This window comes from Lindgomyces ingoldianus (genome assembly GCF_010093535.1).
Source record: "Lindgomyces ingoldianus strain ATCC 200398 unplaced genomic scaffold BDR25scaffold_42, whole genome shotgun sequence".
In the NCBI taxonomy this organism is placed as follows: Eukaryota; Fungi; Ascomycota; class Dothideomycetes; order Pleosporales; family Lindgomycetaceae; genus Lindgomyces; species Lindgomyces ingoldianus.
In genome coordinates this window covers 384128-400983 of record NW_022985203.1, presented here as the reverse complement: position 1 = coordinate 400983, position 16856 = coordinate 384128, and the positions used below count along the sequence as shown (strand labels likewise).

Here is a 16856-nt window from a genome sequence, read left to right as displayed (position 1 = left end):
CACCAACAACCCAATCCACCACCCTACAGCCCCTCGTCCATGCCCGCATTCCGCCACCACGGTGCGCCAACCCCATTCTCTGCAAACATCTCCTCCGCATCACCAACCTGCCTCCTCTCACTAACTTCTCTAGTCAACTTTCCTGAAAGCTTGAGTCGCATAGCCTTAGACGCCATCAAAGAATTTTCCCTAGCCTTACCGAACGAAGAACTACCACGCGCCAATCCTTGGGATAAAATAGGTTCGCTCGCCGCCCATTCCTCCCTCATGACTGGTAGTTGCTATTGCAAAGGCTCAGACGACGAGGAGAGGCGGTTGAGGTGGAGGTAGACATCCGTACCGTAGCTGATACAAAATACGTCAGATATCTGTCGAGGGAAGATGGGGAGAGAGAGAATTGGCTTACCCTTCCATGCTAATCAGCTTCAGATCGCCGCCAAAGTACCGCGCGTATAGTCTTGAAATGGGCAGTCCATACCCAAACCCAGCCATGGGTGCCTTGAAATCGCTTTTATTGAAATCCGGATCCAGACTCGGTGTCTGGTCTACTGTGGTATACATGTACGTCCAAACGAGCGGAATCGCACTTCTTGGGATGCCACCACCTTCATCGGAGATTTTAATCGTGATGTCTTCCTTCCCCTCTGCTACGATCACTTTCGTCACGGGAAAGTCTTCCTTGTCTTGTCCATGTGTCTCCACAACAGCACGCAGAGAGTTCTTGAGCGTTTCGAACAACATGTGAGATAAATGACCAGGAACGTACATAAAGCTGATATCAGGGTTACAGACGAGTTGGACTTTTGGGGCATCGAAGAGGCCGTAGTGGTCTTCGCAAACGAAGCGCGCGTTTTCAATGGCTTCTTGTGCCAGTTCTCGGACGTTAGTCTTGGTACAGATGATGCCGACGTAGTTGGGATCGGAGCGTTGGCGTTGGTCGGTGAGTGCGATGTGCTGGCCGATGAGCATACGGATGCCGATACGCGACATGTAGAAGCGGTCGAGGAAGGCTTGGATGTTGTGGTCGATTTGCATGCGTTGTCTCTTGCGCTTCCATTCCAGGATCCCTTGGGCTACGGTTGTGACGACGCTGTCGTGCCGCCGCTTGATCTTCTCCAATGTGTCTGCGAACTTGAGGTTGTAGGCACTGAGCTCGGGCGGCCATTCCCCGCCGTCGTCGGCGGCCGCGTAATATCTCCGGCTAGATGTTGAGCCTTTGATCTCGCGGCTGCTTCCGCTGCCATTGCCGCTGGCGTAGTGGTGGTCTGGCGCGGATTTGTATTGCCCCCTCACGATGCTGGGATTCTGGGTCGCCCTGCTGGTCAGGTGTGAGTCCTTTCCGTTCCGTCTTGCGGGCCGCAGGAGTCGCTCCTTGAGGTCGGATGGTAGGCTGGGTCGGGGGAGGTCCACGAGCTCCTGTGCATATGAGTCAGAATGTCTCGAGTGAGTCTGGCAATCCAACCCACCTCAAACGATTGTGCATACCAGTCTCGCACTCGGCCAATCGAGGGCATCTCATTTAGGCCATCAGGAAGGTCATGGAGCTCTTGGACGCGGTGGGCTAATCGGATGGGTAGCTCTTCAGAGAGGAACTGTGAGGCACGGAAGAGGGTTCCCGTGGACGGCTTCTCGCCGAACTGCACCATCTGCCGTAGAGACACACCTGAACTGCCATTAGACGTGGCTCGGAGGCAGTTTGGGGAGAATACACACCGGTGGCAGGGAAATTGCTATAGTGCTACAAGACGATTAGCAGGTGAATTGCACGTGGGTGAAGTGACATGGCGCACCTTGATGGTGTCCATCAGCTTCTCTGACCGCTTCCACGACATGGCGCCAATTGATCAAGGCCGAACGGCCTCGTGCACTGCGACAACGCCAAAGCGAGGCTTTGTGGTGGTGGGTCGAACGATGCCCAGAAGCTCGCAGAACAGATTCCGCCCCACTATGACGCTGGCTCAAAGTGAAGGGTAGAGGGTGTTTGTTGCGTCGAAAGGAATTAAAGAAATCAAAGAAATCAAAGACGGCTGCTGGCAAGGGTCGAAGCACGTTAAAGGTGGTGGGCTTTGAGGAGTCGTAGTAGAAGTGCACAAGCTGCAATTGGACGTGGGGATGGTTGAGCACTTTTGTTGCCGTGACCCAGCATGCGCGAGCCATCAGAGCCGGAGAAGCTCCCCACACTCGTCAGCCTCTCCCGCGCCAGTCGAACCAGTGCTTTCACGTGGGACGCAGAAAAAGCCATTCCTCCAACACGAAACACCGCGCAGGTGACGCGACCGGATTGTGTAAAAGGTCTGCCGCCTCACTTTCTGTGCCCGCCGCATGTTGTCCGGGGGCCTGGAGCAACGGCGCCCTCCGCGAGCAGCGAGTCCTGGAAACAGCTCAGAACCCAGAGCTCGTTGAAGCTCCAGCCACATGATGCGGGCAACGAGAATCCTCGGCAAGCGGTCCTGGTCGCTCTCAGCCTGCATCCACCATCGGACGGGACCAACGGAAATGCCATCATTTGTCCCTGGCAGCTTCCACAGGGCCGAGGTGCTCGCGTGAGTGACCAACCCATTCTTCCTCCGCTGTAATTGGCTGCTTCTGTCTCCGTTCGGCTTCCCGTTTGTCAGACCTTGTAAAGGTATTTTCAGTCGTGGGTAGTCCCTGGGCTGGTTCGAGCGCAGCTGAGGCTCTTGCACATGGGCCCTTTCGACATTTCATGACGTGATAACTCCATATCTGGTCAAAGGCAATAAGCCGAAGACCCGATCTACTTTGCGGTGCAGGGATTTCAGTTCAGTTCAATGGCTTGGGATAAAATGGCTAGGAATAGTTCACTCCGCTTGTCGCAGCTATGACAACTCGCATGAAGCAGCCGTAGGAAGAGGAGAATGGTATTTCGAATGTGCCGCTAAGACCTAGACCAGCCCCACGCTGCACCAGATACGAAACACGCTCTTGCAAAGTACACAAACATATTTTTACACATGAAGAAGACGCGCACCACCGCCTTTGTTTATCATACGTCTATCGAAGGCCTGTCCTGATGGTACATGGTTGGACGTAAGAGAGCTCTTGGGGCAATTAAGGGAGAATCGTGTCGAAAGATAAAGGATAGACATCCAGATGGCCATGGAACGTCTATTTAGTCTCCTCCTTGAGGAAGGTGATGAGGTCATTTCGGTCCTTGGGCTTCTTGAGCCCACCGAAAGCCATCTTGGTGCCAGGGATGTACTTCTTGGGGTTTTCTAGGTATTCGAACTGGAGCGCTCTTAGAATTAGGGAGTCACCACGTATCCTCCAGGTCGACTTACCAGAGTTCCCTCGTCCCAATGGACACCCTTCTGCTTGTTGGCGTCCGTATATGAGAATCCCTCGACCTGGCCGGACTGTCGCCCGAAGATACCGTGGAGGTTGGGGCCGATCTTGTTGCCCTCACCCGACTTCAGGGTGTGGCATTGTGCACACCGCGTCTGCTGGGCGTTAGAAAATTTCGGAGGCAACCCGCCGGGTGATGAGCCATTCTACTCAAAGGGTGCGGAGTCGTACCTTGAAGAGGTTGGCACCCTTCTTGTGGTCGCCTGTGGAGATGTGTCAGCGCAATGCATGGTAATGACGAGAAGTCAAGTGAAGCGAGCCTCCGTCCATCGCGCTCGCCTCTCCTGATCGCAACACTGCGATAGCCATCTCCCAAGCTTCATCTCGAGTGCCGCTCCATCCATTGCGTGGATCATGGCGATTCAAGCCACTGGAAAGCAGTTTCGTCGAGATGGTTGAGTTCAACGACGAAGAGGCTGTAGCGAGGCGGAGGAAAGGTGGATGACGTTGAGGGGCTTTGGAAATAACGTACCGGCTTCGAAACCCATTGTGCTGAAAGAAGAAGATGATGTCGAGAGAGAGGATTGATGGAGGGTCCGGGAGAGATATTGTCGACGTGAATTGGGGTAGTTTGATGGACTGAGTGAGATGTGAAAGGGAAGAAAAATGCTGAGAGCCGGGAAAGAAAAAGGCGCTGGCGCCGTCATGCCGGGCTTTGCATCAGCATCACGTGCACTGCCAGCCACATCTCGTGGCGTTGCTTGCACCAATCATGCAGAGCAAATTTGCAACAGCCTCGGAGAGAATCGGAATCGCCAATCGGGAATCGCCTCCTGCACCATCTTGCCATGCAGCGCCAACATCGTCATGCCTCGAACATCGAAATCAAGGACTTTTCCACCCTCGATTCCTGTTTACGTTGCTCTCTCTACCCACACTCCTCTCTAGTTCCGCTCAGAGCAAAAGCAACGATGCTCACGCCTTATTCAGCGAACTGCGGGTCAGAGTACAGCCTTTGGGCAGCCTTGACTTGTCATTATCACACATCCCGTCTTTTTGCCATCCGCGCTTGCAGGCAGCCCCTTCGCCGCTTCTAAGACCTTACTACTACTTCGCAACCTTACAAGTCTCGTGATTACACACTCTTACTGATACCACCTCCCAAAGTGATAAATTTTTGCCAAGAAATCATCGCCAGCATCTCCAGAGAACCCCCTCCCCCAAGCAGCTTGTTGTCGGCACCTCGGATTGCTCTCACCCTTCCGCAGCCAGGTCCGCATCACAGGATCATGAATCAAATCCCCGATGTTCTGTACGCAGATCAAGATTTCACCACCTGGCTCATTGTCGGCGCCAGCAGAGGTATCGGCCTGGAGTTTGTACGGCAGTTACTAGCCAGGGGTGAGCGTATCATTGCCACAGTTCGCGAGCCCTGGGCTTCCCATGCATCTGGCCTGTGGGGCCAAGCCGGCAGCGATCATGGCCGCTGCCAAATGTACATATGTGATATATTGTCCGAAGATAGCATTGTTGTACGATTCCGCCACTGGCCGTCATCATTCTCGTATCACTTAGAATGAACTAACTTGGGACAGAAATTTGTGTCTCAACTCGCCGCGATACCAAATCTCAAGCTCGATTATGTAGTTCTCAATGCTGGAGTCTTAAGATACCCCAATGTAAGCCACACGCATGTCGTCTCAGGGCCTGCACTAACCCTGACAGAGATCGACTGAACTGTTCGTCTTCCACTAATCCTGTCCCGAGTATACCCGAGGTCCTAGATGTACCTGAGTGGACCTCTTGGTGTAGGCTGCTAACAAATGCCATAGTTCCTTTGACGAATTTGCGTTCCACCTCCACACTAATACCATTGGTCCCATTATCACAGCTCAAAAGTTGCTCCAGACGAACATTCCCATCGGTACCATCGCCTTCATGTCAAGCGATTCTGGCTCCCAAGGCAACTTCCGTGAGATAGAGGACGGCTTCGCCGCATATGCAGCTTCTAAATCTGCCCTAAACATGGCAATTCGACATATGGCTGCCGAACTGAAGAGAAAGGATGACGACACAATCATCCTAGCCATGCACCCAGGAGAGGTTGCAACGTGAGTCGATCAGATATTCCTGATGTTCCTGTTGTTCTCCCTCTATGCTGACCCGTAATCAGAGATATGGCCAACATCAATCTACCGTGGGAGGTTCAAGGTATAATCTCGCCAGAGGAATCCGTGATGAAGATGATGAATGTAATTCAAAGCAAAGGCCTTCAGCATAGCGGAACTTTCTGGACTTGGGAGAATAAGGTCAGTCTTGTGGTCGCTCAAAGACACGTCACAACTAATCATTCACAGCCGTATGTTTGGTGACGCTGGCGCAAGAACTGCCCTGTGGATTCAGATTTACTCATATTGGAGAAAAGCCCATCATCTAGCACATATTATGACACATAATGAAAATGCCTACTCACTGACCAATGACTTTCTTCATTATATGTCCACGAAGATCCGGTTGTCACTACACCACCATCTCCAGCATTCGAAACCCTCGTCCAATCCAGCCTACCGAACTCCAAGCCCCGGGCGCCTGAACTTTCAACACTCATAAGACTCCCCAAACACCCTCCTCAAAACCCCGTATCTCAATATCATCGTACATTCCTCACATGTGAAACCTCCAGTTCAAGTCAACTGACTTTATTTTCCACCTGCGTAGAAAATCAAATCTCCCCAAACGCACCCCTCAAAAACTCCGTATCCCACTCCGCCCTTTCCTCATCCCTGGGTAGCTTATATCCCAAAGGTCTCATCTCTTTGTTCTCGACCTCTTTCTCAGGCACATACCTGTCTAGTAGCCTATTACCTTTTTTACTCAGCCTTAGCATTTGAATCGGACAGAGCGGCAAATTACATTGCGGGTGCCATTTACGAATCCGTGGGAGACTAACTTCTCGCACAGATGTCTCCAGCGTATGGAGAAAGCCGCAAGAGATGTTGCGGTGGGGTCTGCACCATCCTTGGTGATACCAATAGAAACAAATTTTACCGTCGAGGATTTTGTAGCGGAGGGGCGCTTTTGGCGCTACTGGGGCTTGTAGGGATAGTGTGATGGGAAGGAGTGTCGGTAGGGTAGGTGTAAGATTTGAGGGGTGGGTAGGGAGCAAATGGGATGGTGTGAGAGTGATAGAGTGAGCTGGGTTCGAGGCTCCTGAATCACCCTGTGTGGTCGGCTGATTGCCAGTGTGGAGTGTGCCGGGGTAGCTGATGGAAGATAGACCTTTGTCCTTCTCGGATTCGATCGCGGCTACTTCTTCTGTGTTACTAGAACCCAAGGGTGAGGAAACTAGAACATTCATAGGTACGTTCGATTCCGGCGATGAGCTTGCCAGACTCAACGGCGACGATCTCTCCATGCTCATATATCCGTCTTCAGCTTCTGTGTCTGTGTTGGTGTTACATCCGCAGGTATTCGCGCTCTCTTCTTCTGTAGGACTACTCACACCATCCACATCGGTACCACCCATACTCGCACGTATACCCGCATGAAACAAATTATTCGTCTTCTCTTTGCCGGAATCTCGGTCACTGTTTACATTCTCCAAACTCCCCTTCGCAAAAACCTCCATACCGTCTCTCAATGGACAAAGCGGAAGATGACACGGTTGCCGATGCACATACCCTGGTGGCGGCGAAATCGGCCATGTGATATGCACTTCATGTGCTCGTTCACAGTTCTCGCCTCGCCGGCACGCACTCCCATGGTACCAGAAGAAGCACGTTTCCCGTGGGGGACCGGGAGGTGCTGGAGAAAAGGGTTGGTAGGCTGGTGAAGGCTTGTCGGACATCTTGGTGTCCAAGTCCGGCTTCATGATCGGATGTGAAGGGACTTTGTACCGAAGTGGAAGCAAGTTGGCTGAATATTCATGCCCACCTTCTGGTTCCCAAGTCCTCTTCACCTGATGCATTATCCTCCGAATTGAGGGCGCATTTACGCTTCGAGACGGATAGGAAGGCAGGCAGCCTAACCGTGGCTTCTGAGTCTCATGTCTCCACTTACCCCATCTTTCTCTCCTTCTCTTCATTCTTGCCCTTTTACCATGCTTCTTCAGCTCAAGCTGATGAGTATCTTGCATACTAGCCATGGGCTCTAGAGAGATGCCCAGTGGTGGCAGGACATTGTGTGAGTGTGAGTACTGTGCTGGGCGGCCTTCGAGGGTGTTTTCTTGTTAGTGCTGACTGTTAGGGTAGGTTCTCGGGGACTGGAAACGGAGTGCAAGGAGACGTTAATAAATGTTATGACTGAATGTTGAAGGAAACTGGACTAGGGGACCTTCGGGGCCGAGTGATAGAAATGGTGTGGAACTGACCGAATTGTACTGCTACCTCAACTCACCTTCTTTAAGAGTATTGATTCCAAGAGCGGTCTGGGGAGGATGAAGGTGGATAGTGGTTGCTGCGGGTGCAGTTGGAAGACCCCAGAACCCCGGGCATCCGCATACACCGCCGTGAAGAGTGAAGAGAGAGTGAGTCCGGGGATCCATTTGGTAAATCAATGTCGACTGAAGAGACCAGAGTGGATGCAGCGGTTATAAATGAGGCAGTGGGAAAATAGAGAAGAGAAAGAATGCGGAGAGTAAATGAAGAGGTCAGGCCATCTGGCTATATGACTCTAAGATTGGTGAGAGGTAGTGAAGGTAAGGAATATCGGAAACCCGGCTTGAGACACTAGTAGTTGTGTATGGATGGAGTAGCTGGGTTTTGAGGCAGCACGATACACCAGTAAAGGTCGAGGGAGTTGAGCATATATACTAACCGCAAACGAAGTCGGCCACAGGAGTGAGAGAAGCACTAATGAACGTACTTGTAGGTAGAGAGTGCTCAGAAATAGCGCTATAGACGTTGCTAGACTACTGAGTTCAAGGACATGAAAGCTATGAACGAGCGATTTCAACTACCTTTACCACACCTTGCTAGTGACAGTCGAGGCGATCTTCAATGCAGCCCAAGCACCAACTCCCAACACAATAAAGAAAATACCGAGTGCCCGAAGATTTCGCATCTCAACGCTTGAGCTGCCGAGTTTAATCTCACTCGGCGTCCCCATATCCGTCACGGTTGTATACTCGGGGACATATTTGAAATCAAACAATGTCTCCGTTCCCGCAAGTCCGTACTGGCTTTCTACGATAACAGCGTAGAATATCTTCTTCAGACTCGCTATGTGTCGTCGGTCCAGCCAGGGTATTGAACGGTATGTGTAACACATAGTCATGAAGAAAAGGCACTGGCCAGCCATCAATGCCCAGTAGTAGATCGATACACGGGGAAGGCCTAGCTTATCACCGAGATCGTTCCCGTTGAGCCATCGTGCGCTAACGATTAGCATATTTGGGGAGACATATGTGGGGGGCTGTTTTTCAAGGCTGCGGATAATGTTGTTTGCTAAGATCCTCGACATCTCGGAGGGATTGACTTCGTGGTAGAGAAGGGATTCCATAACAGCTTTGGCTTTCGCGGGTGTCTCGAAATGGTCAGTGGGTGTGCCGAGAAGATACCCAATGTACCGCCATAGAGCAACGTAATCGATCTTTTCTTGTTCTCGGAGAAAGAGACCTTGCCGTGGGAAGCTTATCCAGATCAGGGTTGCGCAGAAGGTACCGATTGTGGCGATTTGGTCGAGATCGTTCACGGGAATACCCCATTCTTCAACGCTGTAGTAGCTCGGTCGTTGTTTGGCCAGCTTCAGTATACGCTGACGTACAGCGGCGTGTAAGAGGCGGACGCGGATAGATGAGGCATGACCAGCTCCTCCAGGTTGTATAGACTCTAACGACTTCGTGCATTGCAGAATGTGCTGTGTCGTCTCGAACAGCCTTCTTCTCGCGATTTTAGTTGAAAACCCTCCTGTACGAGCAAGCGTTTCTACGACACGCGCAGCTCCCATACCCCCAAGCAGGGACTGATACGTAAGGCCGGTTAGGGCCGGGCCACCATAACGATAAAAGACATCCTGGCCTCTTTCTATCTGTGCCCAGTCAACCCAGGGTGGTATCGTGTTCACCTCTTCCCAGAGCTGTGAGAGTTTCGGATCCTCAGTGTAGTGGTCGTGGAGCAAAATATACATATCCCGTTGCGGGAGGGGAAGACCTTCGTTCTTCTCCTCATCCGCCTCTTTCAGTTGAGGAATTTGCTGGCTGTTGTTCCTGGGTAGAACGCCTTTATCTAGTGGCGAAATAGCCTTGAGTCGATCAAGACACTCCTCTCCTAGCACATCATAGGAGTGTTGGAGGGGTTTTGCTTGTTCTAGAGTTAGATGGTCTTCGGTCCATTCAAACTCGTAGCCCCAACAACTTGTACACATTAGCATAGTGTCTCTTCAACATAAGCATTTGAATTAATCCATCTTACTGTCTGGTATGCTCCGAACGTCGACGGAAAGGATTGGGAATTGCCATAGTCAGCGTGCACAAATGTATGATGAAAAACTTTGCATAAAAAGGAAAAAATTACAAGATAGGACGTGAATAAAAGGTCATATGGTCTTCTACATTAGTAATTTCAGACTATTTCCCAGAGACTGTCATATGATACCGAGGCGCTCGGGCCATGCGGTGGAGATTGGCTAGGATGTATCTCTCTGCGGCAAAGGCATCGTAGCGCCTCTTTATTGCCTATCATGAATCCGTGGGGCAATTTAGAGAGGAATTGTGCGTTCCGAGACGGAAATAATGAGGCTAGGGCGTGGATGGGGACGCAGAAGATTTTGTGGTCCTGTGGTTGCTGTGGCGTAGGATCTTGGCAACGCGGAATTGGTCCATGCTGATACTCTTCCGTGAAAGTTGGGTTAGGTGGAAGATCCTCTCCCATCGCAATCTTCAGCGGCAATGAATTGCTACTCCTGCTCACAGAGGGCATTTGGACTTTTCATTCGATCGTTTATTAATGCCGAGCTGAAACATGTTCCTCGCCCAACTTCCTCGTGTTCCCAGAATTCGAGATTCTTCTCCTCCGAGCGAGGGTTACGAGACGAAGACCATACACCGATAGCACCCCAGCAGAAGCTCGATTCGTCGGCACCGAACAGAGTTCGTAAATATAAACAGACCATTGCGGATCACATAGAACCGCCGAGAGCAAAGTTCGAAGCGAGCGGGAGCAAGCCCCGACTGTCATGGCAAATACAAAAAGCTGCATTGAAGGAGAAGCTCGGAGGTGAACCCTGGAGCCCAAGAAAGAAGCTCTCACCAGACGCTATGGAAGGCATACGGCATCTAAACGCGACCGATCCGACACGCTTCACCACGCCGATCCTCGCCGAACATTTCAAGGTCTCGCCGGAGGCCGTCCGAAGGATACTGAAGAGCAAGTGGAGGCCCGCAGATGAAGAGCATGAAGAGCGGTTGAAGAGATGGGAAAAGCGCGGGGAGCGCATATGGTCGAACTTGGTGGAGTTGGGGGTGAAGCCTCCAAAGAGGTGGAGGGAGATGGGCGTGGGCAGGACACGGAATGGTGAAGCTCCGATGTGGAAGTCATTGAAGAGGAACTTGGTTTCTGTGAATGATAGTGTGGATGTGGACGAGGATATTATTCCGATTGTGGGTACGAGTCCTGGAAGTGCTCGACGGTCACAGTGGCAACAGGCTTCGTTATCACAGCGTTTAATGTAATGCAAGATTGTACGAGAAGGGATGACATATAGATGGAATTGTAACGATTACTGAAGGAGTATAATGGCTATCTTTATTCGGGTGACTGATTTGGATGCTCTTCCGGGTCTATGTCAATCAACCCTCCAGCATATTGTCTCTAATGAATACACTTAGTGATCTTGCTCTTCTACGAAGCTCTAATAACACGAGCTAGAGTAACTTCTAATGCAGCAGATATATACAGAACGCGAGCATTGTCGTCCGGCAACATCAGCGACGGGATTACAGCCTTAATTTCATCCATCTGTACCTGAAGGAGCGAATTGGGCTTTGCACTAACCCTTTTTGGTCATTATTCGGAACAAAGTACTTCCATGTCGTGCACGTGCCGCAACCAGACCCCGAACTGCATCACCGCTTGATCGGGATATTCCTAACTTGTCTGCAACGGGACCCTTTCTGGCCTTCAATCCGAGCACTGCCACTCCGTAGATGCATGGCAGCGATCATGTCGACTAACAGAGTTGCAGTCGTCCGACCCCGCCCATGAGCAACAAGCAATCCTCCTGCGGCCAACGTCCGCTCCTTCGACCACGCTCATCCCTACCATGTCCTCGAACATTCGCGTATTCGTGCAATGGAAAGAACCCACCGTGTTCGCTGGCGAAGACATCGAATGTACAATCATCTTCAAGAACATAACCCCTCCTAATGGCCCAGAACGGTCTCCTGTCCGATCCTCAAAACTCAATGGCTTCCCCTCTAGTGGGGACAGGCAACGCAAGCTACCCCCTGTGCATTCCTCGACCACCCGGCCCTCCATCTCCCATAATTCCTCTTTCGGGTCTCAAATGTCGCCTCCACATCTTCGCGGACACAGACCGGCATTGTCCTTGCATACTCCTTCGACTGCAGCGGACCGCCGTTCACCAGTTCAACCCAGCGGAACAGTCAATGGGAGCGTGGCACCCAGACACAAACATGGAAGGTCACTGTCGATAATATCTATTGGGACTGATCCAGCTACTGAAGTCAACTACGATCGGGGCGCTGCCTCGAGGCGGCCAATTCGAGGCCATGGCAGGTCAGCAAGCCTCCAAGTCATGCCAGGTCGGCCAAGCCCCTTTGCAGGTACTACCAATACTCTTTGTACAGTGTATTGAAACTGATGTTATCATAGTTGGTTCTCCCGGCCACCGCTCCGCAACCCATCATTCCCCTCTTATGGGCGGCGCTTCCTCCCCTCCTATAATCCACGAGCCCACAAATGAATTCCCACTACCCATGCGACCGCCTCGCAGAGCAACTGGTATTTCCACCGCTCCGAATACCTCTACGCTTCCAAGTTCACCAAGGAAAGCATCAGGCTCTATTTCACATAATTTCAAATTTCCTGCAGCGCCTCCACCGAACATTCCCTCCCCGGATCCCACCAGCAGCATCGATGTCACAAGCAGTCCACGGGTACGGACCCCACAGCTCCGCGGCAGCTCTCCCAGGCCTCCCGAAGAACCTCCACCGAACCCAACCTTGGAGAATCTCTCCCCGGTCGCTCGAATACTGTCTGGGTCAAGCTTGAACGGAACTCCAAGAAGCAGCGGAGAGTTTTACTCCATGAGCAACAATTCGAGCGAAACTTTGGCGTCCGAATATGTCGCGCAGCCTACCGCACGTCTCCTTCCCCGAGCCATTCATCAACGACATAGTTCCCAATTGGCTCCCCCGAATCCAAAGAAATACCCTGAAACACTTATGATGGGATACGCGCAGGTGATGGGATCTTTCACCCTGGATGGTTCTCTCATCAACCAAGCGCCCTTTGAGGAAGTGAAACGGAAAGGAGTCGTGGGAGGGCAAGGAGGTGGTGGCGTGGTCGGAGTCGAGAGGACGAAACGAGATAGTGGCCTCTTTGGGGCGCTTGGCTGGGGCAATATTGGCGAATCATTGGGCGGATTGCTTGGCGCCTCCGAACCATCAAGCATACGAGAGATGAGGGGAATCGCCAGTTCAAAGACCGTTCCGCTAATAACTACACCACAGTCCATTCTATTTGTCGACCTGCGGTTGGCCCCGGGGGAGAGTCGGAGTTACACCTACAGCTTTACATTGCCTCGAGGTCTGCCCCCAACACATAAAGGACGGTCTATGAAAGTCGCTTACCATTTAACAATCGGTACGCAACGACCAGGTTCCTCAAGAGATCAGCAGGTAAAGCATGTCGACATCCCTTTCCGCGTCTTCGGTAGTGTGAACAGTACGTACAGCTTCATCGAAGATTAGACGTTCACTAACATAGGGGTAGGCCAAGGGGAGATACTCGGACATGACCTGATGTCTCCATACATCATCCTTCGTGACCAAGCCCGAACATCGACTATAGAACCAGATAGGAGCATATCTAACGGATCTACTGCAAAGAAACCCGCTACCGTACCGAGCTCTAATGATTCGGCCTTCAAAGACTTTGTCGACTACGTAGACAACCTGCTCGACAAGCCTCGCTATAACTCTAGCCTAGGGCTCCTGTCCCCGACAGACACTATTCATGGACGCCGTTCAATAGCCGAAGAACCTCATAATATGAAGGAAGCGATCGACCTCGCTATTCTTCGCAGTAACTTGACTAGCGCCGCAAATCAAAGCGCAAACCGATTTGAGATTGCACGCAGCGGACGGCGCGTTGCTGTCATAATGCTTGCTCGTCCAGCTTACCGGTTAGGGGAGACTATTTCAGCCATGATCGATTTTACGAACTCTCATATACCCTGTTACTCTGTTCATGTCGCTCTGGAAACATCGGAAAAGGTAGATCCGGCTATAGCACTTCGGTCGAATGCATCTATATACCGAGTCACGCGGAAGGTGCATACATCGTTCTCCGAGAACGCGCTTTTCGCCCAGCGCCTTTCATTTTCTCCTACGATTCCCCCAAATAGCACCCCGGAATTTATTACCAGCGGGGTCAGCTTGGAGTGGAAGCTCCGAATTCAGTTCATCACACCGAGGCTCACGCACGAGGACGGTGAGGAAGCTTTCTGGGATGAGTTGTTGGAAGAGATATCAAGTGATGACCGTGGAATCATATTAGCCGCAGCAGAAAGGCTACCAGCTGAGAGCTTCGAGGTACAAGTCCCAGTGAGGGTTTACGGAGCTGTAAGTGGAGCATCCGAGAACACGGATGAAGAAGGTCTTGCTGTATAAAGACAGCGTTGTACCATCGCCTTTCGATTTGAACAGGGTTTGGGAATAAGACTTCTTAGGGATTGGGAAAGTGGGCTTGGCATGAAGCGAATCTTTCTTGTAGAATACCAGGTTATGAGATCGGAAGTCTCCTTCATAATAGCTTGGATTGGGACTCGTTGTGTATTTGTGTATTCGGCAAAAAGGAAACCCTGTGACCAGCAATGAAATCTTGGAAAGGGTAATAGAATAGGAAAGAACTGTTTGACTCCTCGTTTCAAACCATGTTCAGTTCGCGATTCCGATATTTGTTGAGTTACTACCTAGCTGGATGGTGAAGTCCAACTCAACGTGAGTCTTACCAACGGTATTACGAAAAAAAAAATCGTATTGCAGCATGTGTCCATGCAAATATCTCGCACAGCAAGAGCTAGATGGCAACTCTTTTCTCTTTCCCTCAAATATCGGATACTTTGCACTTTCCACAAGTACATCGTTTATAACTAATCGCCGTATTCCTCACCTAAATTATTGTCTCTCATACATTATCTTTGGCTTCCCAATCTACGCGGACTCGTCTACAACCTCAACCTCTCTTGGCTTGAGCTCCTGTGCCCTTACTGTTCCTTTGAACCGCTGAGAACGCGAATTCGAGCCCACTTCATTCCCATCACCACCGCCACCATAGAAGACAATGCTGTCCATAGTATCGACTGCGGGCAAAGGTGCATCAACGCTGAGAACCTTCGGAAACATGTCTGGCAAACTATGCCTTTCCGGATCGAAAGACTGGGCGAGGAGGTCAAGGCGCTGGAAGAGAAAATGGATAGCCTACGGACTGAGTACAAGGGGATCAAGGTGCGGAATACAGGGGCCATATAAAGTTGCCATACCACGTCTACAATGCGAGCATCGTCAAAGATGGATATGGAAGCCTTGCTTTAGAGCCTTAGTTCCTCTAGAAATTGGTTACTCGGTGTATAGGACGATGGGGCATTTTGCGCTTCTTAAGCAGAAGCGTAGTCAAGAAATTTCGAAGAAAAAGAAGGCGGTCTACATATCCAACTTTGTCGAAGGACGCTCCTCGAATTTGCCGATGACGATAGTTTGCCGGATTCCTTGTTGTTGTTGGAATTAAGGAGGTCGTTAATAAAGCCAAAATTCTTGTCCCGAATTACCCCTAGTATGCTCCGAGGGTTTGATAGAGTTTGGCTTGGGTAGCCAAATGCCCGATGTTGAGGCCGCTCTAAGCTGTATTGACAAGCATACCTTGTTCTCTTTTAAGAAAACAATGAATTTTTTTCATAGCAGTCTGATCCAGAGCATTCAGAGATGAGGTAGGATGGATGAGTGCGCTTAAGGAGATAAGTTGACTACTATAATAGAGCTCCGGAGTGATGAAGTGGGCCGTTGCGCTTATGCTATTCTGGACTAGCATGGGAACTCAATTTAGGATAACCACATCTTCTTTCTATCCTGCATCATTTATCGTTCTGCCCACGCTGTCGGTCTTCTGTAGTAACATGTATGGTGGATGGAACTAGAGATGACCATGGGGCTCACTCTCGACCAATCAAAGCTTGCACATACAGCCTCTCAGCCTTGTGAGTTAATTGACGCCTCAAACATCTGTCCAGCCGCAACGGAGTCATTCGAGATGCTCTATGATACGTGAAAGCCGGCTTCCTCCCCTCTAGACGGGTTTAAAGACTGGTAGGTATGCTTGAATATTGTCCTAGCAATAATAGATTCTGACACTGCTCGAGAGAACGAAACACTCCCGCTTCAATTCCCTTATCTTCCAGCTATGACGTGCTATATGATAGCCTGCCGACAAATCACCAGACATGTACGACCAAGTCCAGTTGACTGTCAGAGAGAAGCGCTATTCCTGTTTAAGAAGCGTTAAACCTACATAAGAAGGTCACTAACCCAAGTAGGAAATCAATCAAGTCAAGTTGGACCTTGAGAACGCCACAAACTTGCTTGTTGACAAGTCTGCAAATCACACGGCGACATGGCGAGCCCACAATTTATGGCGCCTTCGGCATCCTGTCCATCTGTCTGATTGCAATGTGTTTGTGTGTCTGGATGGGGTACACCGGGGCATTCAGGAACACATGCAGAACGGATATTTCTCAGCGCAGATGAGGCAGAAAATATGTGGCTTTATATAGGACTGTTTTCTCCTCTAGTGGTACTTGAGAACTAATGATTGCCTTCAGCTGATGCACCTGAAGTTCGGCATATCGCCTGGGTAGCATTTGAATAGCAAAGGCAACCCTCTTGTATATACAAGCATATGAAATGAGCCCTTAGACAGATACTAGAGCCATACCCACAAAGGCGCTGGTTCTACATATCGCGCTTGATGTGTATGCTATAGAAATGAAAGTTCACAGTACGCTGATAATCTTATACGGTTAGGGGGAGACACACACTCATATACAAAATTTAGAAATAAAGCTATCTTGACAATCGCCATCAATAGACGACAACGCACTCACTATGTCGCCATGGGTGACTTCACTGCCAACGTCAGAAGTATTGATTTCCTTGCCCCAAAGCGATATACTCTGTTTACACACCCGGTTTTCGGATCGACAGCCTACAGGTGGAGTACCTGCAGATTTTTGGGTGCCTGCAGGTCATGCCTGAGGTTCCAAACCATGCTCAATAAATTTAATAAAATACTTAATTAGGTAGTGTGGTAGGGAGAGAC

General features: G+C 50.6%; 6 protein-coding genes across 6 annotated transcripts; 3 read left to right on the top strand and 3 right to left on the bottom strand.

Moving 5' to 3' along the window:
- Positions 1–202: 202 nt before the first annotated feature.
- BDR25DRAFT_94301 (alpha-ketoacid dehydrogenase kinase) lies at positions 203–1941 on the bottom strand. Its single transcript, XM_033699273.1, has 5 exons — positions 1791–1941; positions 1714–1738; positions 1467–1663; positions 407–1416; positions 203–345 (listed from the first exon to the last, which is right to left on the bottom strand). Exons 1-5 carry the CDS (start codon positions 1830–1832, stop codon positions 282–284), a joined length of 1338 nt encoding a protein of 445 aa, XP_033541802.1. The 5' UTR covers positions 1833–1941; the 3' UTR covers positions 203–281.
- A 922-nt stretch (positions 1942–2863) lies between these two features.
- On the bottom strand, positions 2864–3964 carry BDR25DRAFT_307005 (cytochrome c). Its single transcript, XM_033690761.1, has 4 exons — positions 3836–3964; positions 3535–3566; positions 3300–3458; positions 2864–3246 (listed from the first exon to the last, which is right to left on the bottom strand). The coding sequence occupies exons 1-4, from the start codon at positions 3849–3851 to the stop codon at positions 3127–3129; spliced, it is 327 nt and encodes a 108-aa protein (XP_033541801.1). The 5' UTR covers positions 3852–3964; the 3' UTR covers positions 2864–3126.
- Positions 3965–4185: 221 nt separating this feature from the next.
- Positions 4186–5733, top strand: BDR25DRAFT_307004 (NAD(P)-binding protein). The gene is made up of 6 exons (XM_033690760.1): positions 4186–4835; positions 4899–4982; positions 5029–5042; positions 5136–5414; positions 5477–5612; positions 5661–5733. The coding sequence occupies exons 1-6, from the start codon at positions 4593–4595 to the stop codon at positions 5673–5675; spliced, it is 771 nt and encodes a 256-aa protein (XP_033541800.1). The 5' UTR covers positions 4186–4592; the 3' UTR covers positions 5676–5733.
- A 2529-nt stretch (positions 5734–8262) lies between these two features.
- On the bottom strand, positions 8263–9782 carry BDR25DRAFT_337297 (uncharacterized protein; the record flags this gene model as incomplete). The annotated part of the gene is made up of 2 exons (XM_033693176.1): positions 9714–9782; positions 8263–9655 (listed from the first exon to the last, which is right to left on the bottom strand). Exons 1-2 carry the CDS (start codon positions 9758–9760, stop codon positions 8263–8265), a joined length of 1440 nt encoding a protein of 479 aa, XP_033541799.1. The 5' UTR covers positions 9761–9782.
- A 199-nt stretch (positions 9783–9981) lies between these two features.
- BDR25DRAFT_346479 (uncharacterized protein) lies at positions 9982–11028 on the top strand (the record flags this gene model as incomplete). Its single annotated transcript, XM_033694149.1, has 2 exons — positions 9982–10092; positions 10214–11028. The coding sequence occupies 2 exons, from the start codon at positions 9982–9984 to the stop codon at positions 10970–10972; spliced, it is 870 nt and encodes a 289-aa protein (XP_033541798.1). The 3' UTR covers positions 10973–11028.
- Positions 11029–11402: 374 nt separating this feature from the next.
- Positions 11403–14413, top strand: BDR25DRAFT_271215 (Rgp1-domain-containing protein). Its single transcript, XM_033687249.1, has 3 exons — positions 11403–12085; positions 12135–13208; positions 13257–14413. The coding sequence occupies exons 1-3, from the start codon at positions 11563–11565 to the stop codon at positions 14153–14155; spliced, it is 2496 nt and encodes an 831-aa protein (XP_033541797.1). The 5' UTR covers positions 11403–11562; the 3' UTR covers positions 14156–14413.
- Positions 14414–16856: the final 2443 nt, after the last annotated feature.

What these genes read in the sequence shown, in the direction of transcription:
- BDR25DRAFT_307005 (XM_033690761.1), bottom strand. An exon ending in AGGGTGCCAACCTCTTCAAG is followed by an intron (nt 3,459 to 3,534) that starts GTACGACTCCGC and finishes AACGCCCAGCAG; the next exon opens with ACGCGGTGTGCACAATGCCA. An exon ending in ATTGGGACGAGGGAACTCTG is followed by an intron (nt 3,247 to 3,299) that starts GTAAGTCGACCT and finishes AGAGCGCTCCAG; the next exon opens with TTCGAATACCTAGAAAACCC.
- BDR25DRAFT_94301 (XM_033699273.1), bottom strand. Translation starts at nt 1,832, where the DNA reads ATGTCGTGGAAGCGGTCAGAGAAGCTGATGGACACCATCAAG. An exon ending in AGCTGATGGACACCATCAAG is followed by an intron (nt 1,739 to 1,790) that starts GTGCGCCATGTC and finishes ATCGTCTTGTAG; the next exon opens with CACTATAGCAATTTCCCTGC. An exon ending in GGTATGCACAATCGTTTGAG is followed by an intron (nt 1,417 to 1,466) that starts GTGGGTTGGATT and finishes TCATATGCACAG; the next exon opens with GAGCTCGTGGACCTCCCCCG.
- BDR25DRAFT_307004 (XM_033690760.1), top strand. Translation starts at nt 4,593, where the DNA reads ATGAATCAAATCCCCGATGTTCTGTACGCAGATCAAGATTTCACCACC. An exon ending in TGTCCGAAGATAGCATTGTT is followed by an intron (nt 4,836 to 4,898) that starts GTACGATTCCGC and finishes AACTTGGGACAG; the next exon opens with AAATTTGTGTCTCAACTCGC. An exon ending in CACCCAGGAGAGGTTGCAAC is followed by an intron (nt 5,415 to 5,476) that starts GTGAGTCGATCA and finishes ACCCGTAATCAG; the next exon opens with AGATATGGCCAACATCAATC.
- BDR25DRAFT_271215 (XM_033687249.1), top strand. Translation starts at nt 11,563, where the DNA reads ATGTCCTCGAACATTCGCGTATTCGTGCAATGGAAAGAACCCACCGTG. An exon ending in TCGGCCAAGCCCCTTTGCAG is followed by an intron (nt 12,086 to 12,134) that starts GTACTACCAATA and finishes ATGTTATCATAG; the next exon opens with TTGGTTCTCCCGGCCACCGC. An exon ending in CGTCTTCGGTAGTGTGAACA is followed by an intron (nt 13,209 to 13,256) that starts GTACGTACAGCT and finishes ACATAGGGGTAG; the next exon opens with GCCAAGGGGAGATACTCGGA.